General features: G+C 37.8%; 1 protein-coding gene across 16 annotated transcripts in view; it reads left to right on the forward strand.

Moving 5' to 3' along the window:
* Positions 1-13,432, forward strand: part of PPP1R9A (protein phosphatase 1 regulatory subunit 9A) — a 349,172-nt gene that overhangs the window by 186,117 nt on the left and 149,623 nt on the right. For all 16 annotated transcript variants that reach the window (XM_040260454.1, XM_040260457.1, XM_040260466.1 and 13 more), the window contains exons 3-4: positions 1,029-1,161; positions 6,534-6,654. In XM_040260454.1, coding sequence (XP_040116388.1) covers positions 1,029-1,161; positions 6,534-6,654 — 254 coding nt within the window. The remainder of the gene's footprint in view (positions 1-1,028; positions 1,162-6,533; positions 6,655-13,432) is intronic.

The following is a 13,432-nucleotide window of genomic DNA, read 5'->3' on the forward strand; positions in this document are numbered from 1 at the left end:
GGACTAGTAGGGACAGCCTTATAGACAATAGACTTGATTTCTTCCATCTTTGACCTTCAGTCCTGCTTTCTCTGTTTATTATCACTTTGTATGTATAATTTTTAAAAAACTGCTCACTCTGAGATTTTAAATTTTGGAGGACATGACAGACTTAGTTTGAATACTTCATAACTATTGAATTTAATTGAAATTGTCATTTTTTTCATGCAAATTAATTTGGTTTGATGAATTATATATTTCTTTCTTTTGAATATTCTTTAATGTATTAAGTGAGGGATTGTAAACCAACTTCCAGTTACTCTTAAAAGAAATCAAATATTTCAGCAGAAATAAGGATAATACATTTCTTATGGCTACATTTGAAGACCACATGTAATGATCTTTTGAATGATTTAGGTCAGGAAGAAAGACCTACCAATATTCTATTTTTTGTGCAGATCTTCAGCAATATTTTGTTAGTGATTTCATTAAAATGTTCAATGAGAATTTAATTTATATTTGCATGCAAGTAAAATGAGAGATGACAAATGAGAGCTTTAACACTGCCTGGTACAGTATAGAATAGAAGTCAGTTTCAATGATTTTATGTTTCAAATATAATTCTAGTACCAGCACACTACCACACCAGGGCTTTTACAGGTCATAGCATGGAATGCATTACGTGTGGGTATTTGCCCTAACAGCATGCTCAAGATGCTTTACCTTAGTTTTATTGCAGCTAATATGGTATACCCTGATTCTGTAAAAAGTGATAAATATTGATAACCATGTAATGATTAGCTGTTGGCTACTGTTGTCTCTCAAATCATTTAAAGTGGTACACTTTTTAAATTAGTGAGTTGCTTCTATTCTGATTCAGTTTTCCTTTTCCTAACATCTCTATTGATCTGATGACAAAATAATTGTATAGAAGAAATTCTTCATACAAAATTTTTAACTTATGTAGCTTTGGATACTTAGCAGAATTTCGTAAATTAAGAAAGCTGTATTTTCTGGATTTTCATCTTATTGCTGACATCTTACTACAGGTCTTCAGCACATACTCCAATGAAGACTATGACAGGAGGAATGATGAAGTTGACCCTGTGGCTGCTTCGGCTGAGTATGAACTTGAAAAACGTGTAGAAAAGCTGGAACTTTTCCCAGTGGAACTAGAAAAAGGTATATGAGCTCTGCAGTGTTAATGTTATGCTGGTATCTTAATAGTATAGAAATGACTTTATTTTCCCTAAGTATAGCCTTTTTTCCCCCTAAGGATTGGAGAAAGTTTTCATTTTCATGGAAGGTTTTATTTTTTTAATTTCAAAAACAGTTTATATGAATTCTGTATAGATGTTATATTGAAAGACTCCTCCATTACCATCCCTCCTGAAACCCATCTACTTTAGTTGGCTGGATTTGTGACTAGGAGTAGGGAAGTGTGAATGAGGTCTGACGTTTTCTTGTATTCCTGCAAACCACTGGTGGATGTGAAGAGTCCAGGGAGAGTTGCTATAAGTGAGAGCTTGGCCTAGGTGTTTGTTTGGGGTAATTAAAGATACAAAAGTGAAAGTGCAAGTTGCTCAGTCGTGCCCGACTCTTTGCGACCCGATGGAATTCTCCTGGCCAAAATACTGGAGTGGGTAACCATTCCATTCTCCAGGGGATCCTCCCAACTGAGGCATTGAACCCAGGTCTCCTGGATTGCAGGAGGATTCTTTACCAGCTGAGACACCTGGGAAGCCCATTAAAGATATAGGATCCTGACTGAAGATCTTGATTAAAGATACAGGATCTAAGTAAATAGATATTCTGCATTCTTGGATGGGAAGACTCAGTATAGGAAAGTCTCTCCTATATCTGATAGGTATCTTCAATCCTGATAAAGTAATATATAAATTTAATGCAATTCAAATAGAACTGTCATCAGTTACATTGGGAGAGGGGATAGCATAATACAGTACTAAAATTTACATGGAAAAATACAGACCTAAGAGAAGTATGAAAAAGAAAGTGAAATAATTTAATTTTCCAAATATCTGAATGTAATATAAATCCTCTACAATCAGAACAAATTGTAATCATACAGCAGTTGATCAATGAAACAAATTACAAGGTCCAGAGAATGATGTTAGTGTGCATGAAAATTTAATAACTTGACACATGAGATATACTCTAGGAGTAACAGGGTACTTTACAAATTATTCTGGCATAACTGAGCATCTATCTGAAAGAATGTTAAGTGGGGAAAACTTCATTTTCATTATATCATATAGAAAGGTAAACTACATGAATCAAATAGTAAAATATTAAAAAACAAAGATAGTTTATGAAAATGTATATCTACATCTGGGCTTCTGGGAGGAGGAGCTTAACCATTTGGAAAATCAGAAATTATAAAAGAAAGATGGACCAATTCACTCATTCAAAATTTTAAACCTTTAAAGGCAATATTGTCAAACAAAGCCAACAGATAAGTGATATATTTAGGAGGGGAAATATTCATTATAGGTGACATGGAGTTAATAGCTAGAATATTCTAAGAGTCTGTAAATTATCAGGACGAAAGAGACAGGCAAAACTCATTAGAAAAATTGGCACTTTACTTTAGAGGAAATTGAATGGCCCACATTCCTATGAATACAAGCTCAAACCTCACTAGCAGTGAGGGGAATGCTGAACCAACGTGAGATTTTTTTTTCCTGGTAGAGAAAATAAGCTCTGAGCTCCATCCAGAAGGTAGTGAAAGCATCTTCCTAACATAGCCTTTGAGTCTTTCCCATCTTTTCCTGGATGTTTTGCATACTTCATGCTCTGCCTGTTCCTAGTAAAATATATACAGAGGAAGACAGGGTGGCTGCTGGGTTCCTGATGGTGCAACCACAGGAATCAAAGCCTTCAAGTGTGTGGCTCTGGACTTCACCCATGCTTGCCATCTCAGAGAAGCTGTACAGAGATGAAATCAGTCAACTGATCTCTGGGTTGATTGTCCTCTTCCTTTAGTTTTCTTTCTGTTATCGCTGTATCTTTCAGGTGGTCTGCACTGAATTGAGAGTGGCTCAAGCCAACATACTGCTTTGCCCAGTTGCATTTTCATCTTTGCAAGACTGAGTAATTTTCCAGTTAGAGCATCAAGAGGAGCTATGAAAGGAAGGGAGATGATTTTACTAAAACCTGAGTCCAGGGAGAGAAAATGGATTTAAAACCTAAGATGTAATTTTCATGCAGGATATTTGTTGGAAGAAACTATTAAATGGCATGGTAGTACAGAGAATCCACAATTGAGAGGAGGCCTTTGAATATACTGAGTGTGGGAACTTAATGTTGGCTTGACATGTGTTAATTCATAATGAACAGAAGTTCTATAAATACAATGAATACGGATAAGAATCCCCCTAATACTTAATATTCACCAAAGATTTCATACAGGATAGAAGCTCTGCAACATTATTCAATGTGGAAAAGTCTACAGTGATCATCTCTTAAACAACACAAGAGCAAACTCACTAAATGTAAACACTGGGCAGGCTTCTGGGCATTATTAATCCCTTCATAAACATGAACATTCATACTCTAGAGAAATCCTATGAGTGTGATAAATATGTGCAATAATTCTGAATACTGCTAACTTTTATACACATAAGAGAATTTGTGTAATAGAAGCAACTATATACATGTAACCAATAAGGAAGAGCTTTCAGCACAGATCTGACCTTCATGTGCATAAGAAACCTCATTCTAGGGAGAAACTGTAAAGCTATAGCGAATGTAGGAAAGTTTTTAGAAGGAGAATGCCTATTAGTGAATATGAATACCTATACCAGGGAAACAATTAGAATGTAATAAACATGGAAAATGAAGTGTGCAAATCTTCTAAATGTAAGGAGTGAAGGAAAGTCCCCAGTGATCACTCATTTAGTCAACGGTTCTCACAGTGGAGAGGTACCTATGCCTGAAATCAATGTGGATGTGCCTTCAGCTGGGGATCAAACTCTGTACTAGCTTTATTTAGCATACAGCTGAGCAAAGACATCATACAGCTGAGCTAAATGACATATTTTTAAACATATGTAGACTAAAAATTTGTCATATGTCTTATCTCCCCAACTAAGCCAAATCTTTTTAAGACATAACTGCCTTATAGGCGACCTCAGTAACAGCCACTCAGACGTTTCTAATGTTTTTTCCCCACGCCTTTTTAGGCGCCTGAAGTGTATTCTGCACTGGTACAGTGGTGGCAATGCAATGCCACCCCATTTCAAAATGGACCAGTAAGACCAGCACACGCAGGAATGCGGGGGGACAGGCCTTGCCCGACTGTGACAGGAATGTAAACTGGCACAGTCTTTACACAGGGCAATTTGGCAACACGGAGCAAAAGCCTCCTATCCTTGAAACACAAATTCGACTCCCAGGAATTTGTCCTTAGAAAATATTTTCCAAGTGGGTAAACAGTCTGTAGCAGCCCAGGGCTGGCCCAAGCACAAATGTGCATCCATACTAGGCTACCCACGCAATACTACCCATGCAAGACCACGCACTGAGAAAAAACATGCAGGTGTGTGTGTTGAGGCCCATCGTGGATGGCCTGTGCCTGGCCTATGGATGCCAGCTAAGGACTTTAGCCACTGGTACGCCGGGCAGGGCTTCTGAGTGGGAGAGTGACATGAGTCTTCGCGAGGATTAATCTGGCAAGTGTGGAGGACAACCTGGAGGTGTGGGGACAGGCGAGGAGGAGCCCGGTGCCAAGCCACGGGAGCTGCCCCTGGGCTTAGGCAGCCTGGTGGAGGGCGGGGTGCCGGGTGGGGGGCACCTCGGAGGCAGTGGGCCTGAAGCTCTGGAGAGGGGCCTCAGGGGAAGGGGAACCATATAGTGTAGACAGGGTGAGCGTCTGGTCTGGGGCGGGGCGGGTATTAGACAGTATTTAGATATGCCACTCCAGTACTCTTGCCTGGAAAATCCCATGGGCAGAGGAGCCTGGTGGGCTGCAGTCCATGGGGTCGCTAAGAGTCAGACACGACTGAATGACTTCACTTTCACTTTTCCTTTCATGCATTGGAGAAGGAAATGGCGACCCACTCCAGTGTTCTTGCCTGGAGAATCCCAGGGACGGGGGAGCCTGGTGGGCTGCCGTCTCTGGGGTCGCACAGAGTCGGACACAACGGAAGCAACTTAGCAGCAGCAGCAGCAGACTAAAAATGTAGGATTATGAATTGTACTTAGAAATACTTAAAGCAGAAGCTAGTAATAAGTAATAATCAATGAGATGAACCTTATTCAAAAAATTACTAGGTGAGAATACTTAGCAAATTAAAGGTTATTGCTAAAGAGTCTTTTAAAAGCATGAAACATTCTATTGAGTACATGAGCCAGTTTCTTTTTTTTATTCAATCCAACACTGTTGATTAGTTTGTATCTATTTTTATATAGCTAATGCACCATTATTATAAAGACTTTGAGGCTATCAGAAAACAACTTTGAATGTTAACCAAAAAATGTGGAATATAAGTAGTGTATCTTTTATTTCATTAATGTTCAAATATATGTGTTCACAGAAAGGAAAATTGTATCTGAATTTAAAAATGTGATTGTCAGTATTGTTCAAAGGTCCAATAAAATGAAAACAGAAGTGAATGCCTATTTATAGAGAAATGGTTGGATAAATTATGACACCTTCTCACCATGAACTGTTATGCATTATAAGTGCTTTGAGGCTATATAAGTTGATATCTTATCATTGGATCAGAAAAATAAGCTGCAGAGAGAAGTAGGTATAATATGATCTTGTTTGTGTAAAGGAAATAAGGAAAATTAAACACTATATGTCTATTCAATTATATGCACATATATGTATATATTTTATCTGATCATATGTTTATATGCTTGTATAGTAGAACAGAGGAAAATATTGAGAGATACTTACCATCTTATTCACATGAATGGGCACATGGCCCAAGTTAAAAGAGAAAAAGAAGACCACATAAATAGATGGGAAATTCCAGATGTATTATAATCACATTAATTTAAAATTATATACTCAAACATATATGTGTATGTATGCTCTGTGCTTAAAAATACTGTATAATTTAGTTAGGCTGTGTTTTCAAATAGATTGATTGCTCAGTAATCAAGTTATTACCTTTTCCAGGGATCACAATGAATAGCCAACTGCAATAGTAAAGTGAAAATAAACTAACAAGCCTTTTAAGGGATCTTTTTTTTTAAATTTAAATTTATTTATTTTAATTGGAGGCTAATTACTTTACAATATTGTATTGGTTCTGCCACACATCAACATGAATCTGTCACGGGTGTACACGTGTTCCCCATCCTGAACCCCCCTCCCATCTCCCTCCCCATACCAACCCTCTGGGTCATCCCAGTGCACCAGCCCCGTTTAACATCTTTGCTCCCCAGCATAAGATAAAATTCTGTCAAAGCAAACATGTCAGTACAGTTAACAAAGAACAAAATTAAAAGCAGCAAATAGATCTCAGAAGCTAATTCTGGATGAGTGTAAAATTAAGGTTGTTCACTTTTTTCCTTTTTCATAGACGAAGAGGGACTTGGCATAAGTATTATTGGAATGGGTGTTGGAGCAGATGCAGGCCTTGAAAAGCTGGGGATATTTGTCAAGACAGTGACAGAAGGTGGTGCTGCTCAGCGAGATGGCAGGTAAACCAGCTACTGTTGTTAACATCTAAAGTCTTCTGGGAAATGTTTCTGGGAATTTCTTTCATTGGTAGCTTTCTTTTGATTTTTTAGAACAGAATTTGAGTTTGTCTCAGATGTGGAAAATGTTAAGACATTTGAATTATTTTCTGATTTGTAGTCAGAATATATTTCTTTAATGTATATTAGATAAATAGGTGGGTGGGTCTGTTATCTATATCTGTCTTCCTTTGTATATACCCATTCATCTGTCTAGCTCGTGGATAGTGATCAAAACATGGTATATATCATTTAACAATATGTACTATGGAGATCAGCATATAGTTTCACTTGAGAAATATCAAGACAAATGATAATAGTTCTGGCACCTCTGAAAATGGCAGTGGTAGGAGAGAGAATAGGAACTTGGATCCTGCAATGATGGTGATTGTGGAGATCAATGTCTCTCAAAATGTGTTGTCTAAAAACATAGGTTCTTGAGTGCCATCTAGACCTGTGGAATCTCTCAGAGAGGGTTAAACATCCTCTTGGGATCATTGGATACACATCAGAGCATCAGATGTTCATATTTTATGTCTGAGCTTTCATCATCTTGAGCTATAAGTATCTTTAAAGATTTTGATTAATCCTTACCTAGCTACTGATACAACAAATTGGGGATGATACAGAGGATTGGCAGTAGGAATAAAAGTAGACTAAAAAATATGAATGCCCAAATCAATGAAATATAATCTTATTTTTTCCAGAAAATTAAATATTAATAACTGACTTTGATTTTTTCAAGGTTTAAGTTTGTATTACTTTTACAATCTTATCTAGAAATAATAAACCATGTTGAAAATCATTTGTGAATCTCCAGTGAAACCAGTAGTAGTAATATTTCTTTTGTAATTCTAAGAACATATTGATATCTGAAGATGTTTCCCAAGAGGAACTGATTTATTTAAATAGAGGACTGATAAATAAAACTGATTTATTTAAATATAAAGCCACACCTTCAGAGGAACTAAATTGATTTGTTTAAATAGGAAGCCACACCTTCATTATCATCTCTTTCTATGTGGTTAGGGATCACATCTTACCAGAGTAACCTTATTTGTATTCCATAACACGTTCGAGAAGACTCTTGAGAGTCCTTTGGACTGCAAGGAGATCCAACCAGACCATCCTAAAGGAGATTAGTCCTGGATGTTCATTGGTAGGATTGATTTTGAAGCTGAAACTCCAATACTTTGGCCACCTGATGCAAAGATCTGACTGATTTGTAAAGACCCTGATGCTGGGAAAGACTGAGGGCAGGAGGACAAGGGGACGACAGAGGATGAGATGGTTGGATGGCATCACTGACTCAATGGACGTGGGATTGGGTAAACTCCGGGGGTTGGTGATGGACGGGGAGGCCTGGCTGCTGCGGTTCATGGGGTCGCAAAGAGTCAGACACGACTGAGCAACTGAACTGATCTGAACACTTGAACAAAAAAGGTCTGAAATGAACGTTTTGAGTGAATCTTCAGCTGACTTAAAACAAAGAAAGTGGGATATTAATATTCTGTGTTTAAAAGTAATTTATTGTCTTACTGAAGTAAATAACTTCTTTGCTCTGTCAATGGATTCTGTAATTGTTGTTGTTCAGTTACTAAGTCTTGTCCAACTCTTTTACAGTCCCATGGACTGCAGCGTGCCCGGCTTCCCTGTAAAATAAAATATTCCCATAAAAGATTGTATTTTGTGATGATAATAGTATTTCCTAAATGGCAACCCACTCCAGTCCTCTTGCCTGAAAAATCCCATGGACGGAGGAGCCTGGTGGGCTGCAGTCCATGGGGTCACGAGAATCAGACATGACTGAGCAACTTCACTTTCACTTTTCACTGTCATGCATTGGAGAAGGAAATGGGAACCCACTCCAGTGTTCTTGCCTGGAGGATCCCAGGGACAGAGGAGCCTAGTGGTCTGCTGTCTATGGGGTCGCACAGGGTCAGACACTACTGAAGTGACTTAGCAGCAGCAGTAGTATTTCCTATTATTAATTTAGAACCTTTCTTCCAAGTGAGTTAAAATTTGTTTGCAAAAATCTACATCTTTTTTCTTTATGTTTCATGAAAAATATAAATCATTCTAAAGTGATAGGGAATAATTCTTATTGTTAATATTCAAACAATATTAATTATTATCAATCACCTCTCTTAAGTGAATGGGGCCCAAAGCCAAACCAAAACACAAATTGATTTAAAGACAAAAAAAGAAGAAAATTAGAGGTCTTCTCTGGTGGTCCAGTGGTTAAAACTCCACCCTTCCAGTGCAGAGCAGCTTCAGCCCCAGGATGGGCACTAGGATCCTACATGCTGAGTGACCAAAAATAAATAAATAAAATTAAGTACTCTTGTTCACCAAAAGACACCATTAAAATAGTGAGAAGGCAATTCATTGAAGAAAAAAAGAAAATTTCTTATTAATCAGTTAGTCAGTTCCTGTTTTCTAAACTCAGAACTATTTGCTTTTGTGTCACTCATTTTTAAAATTAGGTTTCTTTTATGTTAACCTGTTTACTGATGTTTTCTCCTGTGTAGTTTTAATATTTACGTTGATATGAGAACTTTGCTGTACCCATCCCAGTGTGCATTTCCTGAGACCTTTTAAATGAATATTTACCTAGTACAGTAATCCTGCTGTTGCTACAATAGATACTTAATAAATGCCTCAGTGAATATATTAAAAAAGACAACTAGAGGTAATGAAATGAGAATCTTTGGGATCATGTGACCTATATATATACACATACATATACACATATATGTGTGTGTATATATATATTTGAAAGTAAGTGGTCATATTATTATACCTATGGCAGTGTTCACATCTTTTAAATTATTATACTTATTTCCACCATTAAAAGTATACTCATTTGCAGAGCATTTATAATTTTCTATTTAAAGTTATCAGTGTAAAAAAATTATAAAAGGAACATTTTGGTTGCTGTCTCCAGTCAATACATATATACTTACTGATATAGAAATATATTGTATACTTACTGATATACAAAGTTATTTGTACTTACTGATATAGAAATATATTGTATTCAGTTCAGTTCAGTTCAGTCGCTCCGTCGTGTCCGACTCTTTGCGACCCCATGAATCGCAGCACGCCAGGCCTCCCTGTCCATCACCAACTCCCAGAGTTCACTCAGACTCGCGTCCATCGAGTCCGTGATGCCATCCAGCCATCTCATCCTCTGTTGTCCCCTTCTCCTCCTGCCCCCAATCCCTCCCAGCATCAGAGTCTTTTCCAGTGAGTCAACTCTTCGCATGAGGTGGCCAAAGTACTGGAGTTTCAGCTTCAGCATCATTCCCTCCAAAGAAATCCCAGGGCTGATCTCCTGCAGAATGGACTGGTTGGATCTCCTTACAGTCCAAGGGACTCTCAAGAGTCTTCTCCAACACCACAGTTCAAAAGCATCAATTCTTCGGTGCTCAGCCTTCTTCACAGTCCAACTCTCACATCCATACATGACCACTGGAAAAACCATAGCCTTGACTAGATGGACCTTAGGATTTACAAAACAGTATGATGAGTATAATACGCTTCTTATGCAGATATGTTTTCCATTCTTTTCATCCCTCTCCCACCTCACTCCCGTCTCTCTCTCTTTTTTTTCCTCTTTCTTTCTCTCAAGAAACTTATAATTAATATACATCAAAGGGTTGAATGGCTCTAGTCTGTGTTTCTATTTCAGCAAATATGGAATATTTAATCTTTCTATAGAGAATATGTAATACTTTATATAGTTTAAACTGCAATTAAAATAATCACCATGTGGCCTTGGGAAAGTTACTCTTCAGAACTCAGTTGTGGACAAAATTAAAGTTCCAGGTTAGATGTTCCTTTACCTTTAAAAGACTGAGTCTGTATTATAGCTTTCTAGCTTGCTATATTATAGCTTTATAGCTTATAGCTTTCTAACTTCTTAATAACTCTTCCTTAAGAAAATGATTTCAGTGTTATCTCAAATTTGGTTAATCTTCTTTCAAGGTATGTCAAATAAACAGATATATAGAGAAAATACTTTTTTCTCCCTCCTCTTCCCTTACCACCCCTGATATAAGAAGCGTTTTTTATTGTGATGTTTTTACCCCTTCCAAATGTCTCAGAAACTAATCACATTTTAAGTAGTTTTAAAAATTTACCATGGATATTTATCTCCTGAGTATCTAGTATAGTTAAAAAGTTTTGGGTCTCCCTTACTATTCGATATGATTGATAGCTTAACATTCTGAATTTGTCTTCATGTCTGTCTGCATCATTTCATATGACACCTGAAATGTTGGAGGTGCTCATTAAGTATTCGTTGAATAAGTGAATACCTGTCTTTCAGTTGCTTTCAAGACATTCACTCTTAAGACCTAACCTTTTCTTTTTCTGTTCTTTTCTCTCTCTTTTATTGTGCTATGTTGCCGTATAATTTAGAGGGTAGCCTGTAATTTAGCTGAGTGGCATGATGGCCATTTACACTTTGTTCTAAGTTTTTATTAAAATAATATTAAGTTCAGTTCAGTCAGTTCAGTTCAGTCACTCAGTCGTGTCCAACTCTTTGTGACCCCATGAATCGCAGCACGCCAGGCCTCCCAGTCCATCACCAACTCCCGGAGTTCACTCAGACTCACATCCGTTGAGTCAGTGATGCCATCCAGCCATCTCATCCTCTGTCGTCCCCTTACAACTTACCTCTAAAAAGGTAAATTGAAATGCCCTTCAAATTAAGTGGTTTCCCTGGTGGCTCAGATGTTAAAGCGTATGCCTGCAATGTGGAAGACCTGAGTTCGATCCTTGGGTCAGGAAGATCTTCTAAAGAAGGAAATGGCACCCACTCCAGTATTCTTGCCTGGAGAATCCCATGGACAGAGGAGCCTGGTGGGCTGCAGTCCATGGGGTCGCAAAGAGTTGGACACGACTGAGTGACTTCACTTTCACTTTCAAATTAAATAGCCAAATCTGTGGAACTTCCCTCCCTCTCTCCCTCTTTTCTAAAGGTAGCTTTAATTTTCTTGTTTTAATTGTGTATCAGATTTTTAGATCCTTTCTTTAATGAATATCACTTTGAAATGTGAAAAAATTTTAAATTAATACCCTTTAATGAAAATAATAATCAAATAATATTGAGCTCTTTTTATCTCCTTAATGCTCTCTGTATTAAGGCAGGCAGGAAGAATTATGTAGGATCAGAGACCTGCGTTTCAATTGTGAGATGCCTCTTTCTTACACTGGTCTCTGAATTTGGAGAGCAAATCCAGCCAAATATCTGTTGCCACTCTTCATGTTGCATGGAATGCTTTATAGCTCTACTGTCTTCTGTTTCTAGTATTCTTTATTCCTTTGTGAAATATGTATTTCTACTTAGTATCACTTTTCTTCTGCCTGAGGGATATCCTTTACCATTTTATCACCAGATCTGCTGGTGATGAATTCTTTCAGCTTTGTATATCTGAATAAGCCTTTGTTTCACCTTTGACTTTTTAAAAATATGTTTCTCTGTGTATAGGATTCTAGGTTGACAGGTTTTTTTTGTCCATTTAGAGCTTTTTCCAGATGTATTTTCTCGTTTTAGTTTCTTGGGTGTGCATGAATATAAGAATGCCTACAGAGATGAATTAAGACAATTAGGAATTGCTATAATATGAATAATAAATATTGTTTATTTTATGCTTAAATTTATAATATTTGATAAGCATTGTAAAATTTGTTGTAAAACAAGAGCTCAAAACCATTTATATGAATTACCCTGTTCTTTACAATTTGAGAAAATGTCTTTTTGGCTTTGGGCTATAAGTTATAGATTCTTGAGTTCAGAGCCTTTAGTCTAGTTGTTTTATGGTTATTCACACTTGCGTCTTTAATAAAGAACCAGTGACTATAATGCTTCAGTTCAGTTCAGTCGCACAGTCGTGTCCGACTCTTTGTGACCCCATGAACTGCAGCACGCCAGGCCTCCCTGTCCATCACCCACTCCTGGAGTCCACCCAAACCCATGTCCATCAAGTTGGTGATGCCATCCAACCATTTCATCCTCTGTCATCCCCTTCTCCTCCTTCCCTCAATCTTTCCCAGCATCAGGGACTTTTCAAATGAGTCAGCTCTTTGCATCAGGTGGCCAAAGTTTTGGAGTTTCAGCTTGAACATGAGTCCTTCCAATGAACACCCAGGACTGATCTCCTTTAGGATGGACTGGTTGGATCTCCTTGCAGTCCAAGGGACTCTCAAGAGTCTTCTCCAGCACCACAGTTCAAAAGCATCAATTCTTCGGCACTTAGCCATCTTCACAGTCCAACTCTCACATCCATACATGACCACTGGAAAAACCATAGCCTTGACTAGACGGACCTTTGTTGGCAAAGTAATGTCTCTGCTTTTGAATATGCTATCTAGGTTGGTCATAACTTTCCTTCCAAGGAGTAAGTGTCTTTTAACTTCATGACTGCAATCACCATCTGCAGTGATTTTGGAGCCCGGAAAAATAAAGTCAATCACTGTTTCCACTGTTTCCCCATCTATTTCCCATGAAGTGATGGGACCGGATGCCATGATCTTAGTTTTCTGATTGTTGAGCTTTAAGCCAACTTTTTCACTCTCTTCTTTCACTATCATCAAGAGGCTCTTTAGTTCTTCCTCACTTTCTGCCATAAGGGTGGTGTCATCTGCATATCTGAGGTTATTGATATTTCTCCTGGCAATCTTGATTCCAGCTTGTGCTTCCTCCAGCCCAGCTTCTAGAGCAAAACTTTTTATA

The sequence above is a fragment of the Oryx dammah genome, unplaced genomic scaffold (assembly GCF_014754425.2).
Source record: "Oryx dammah isolate SB20612 unplaced genomic scaffold, SCBI_Odam_1.1 HiC_scaffold_18, whole genome shotgun sequence".
Classification (NCBI taxonomy): domain Eukaryota; kingdom Metazoa; phylum Chordata; class Mammalia; order Artiodactyla; family Bovidae; genus Oryx; species Oryx dammah.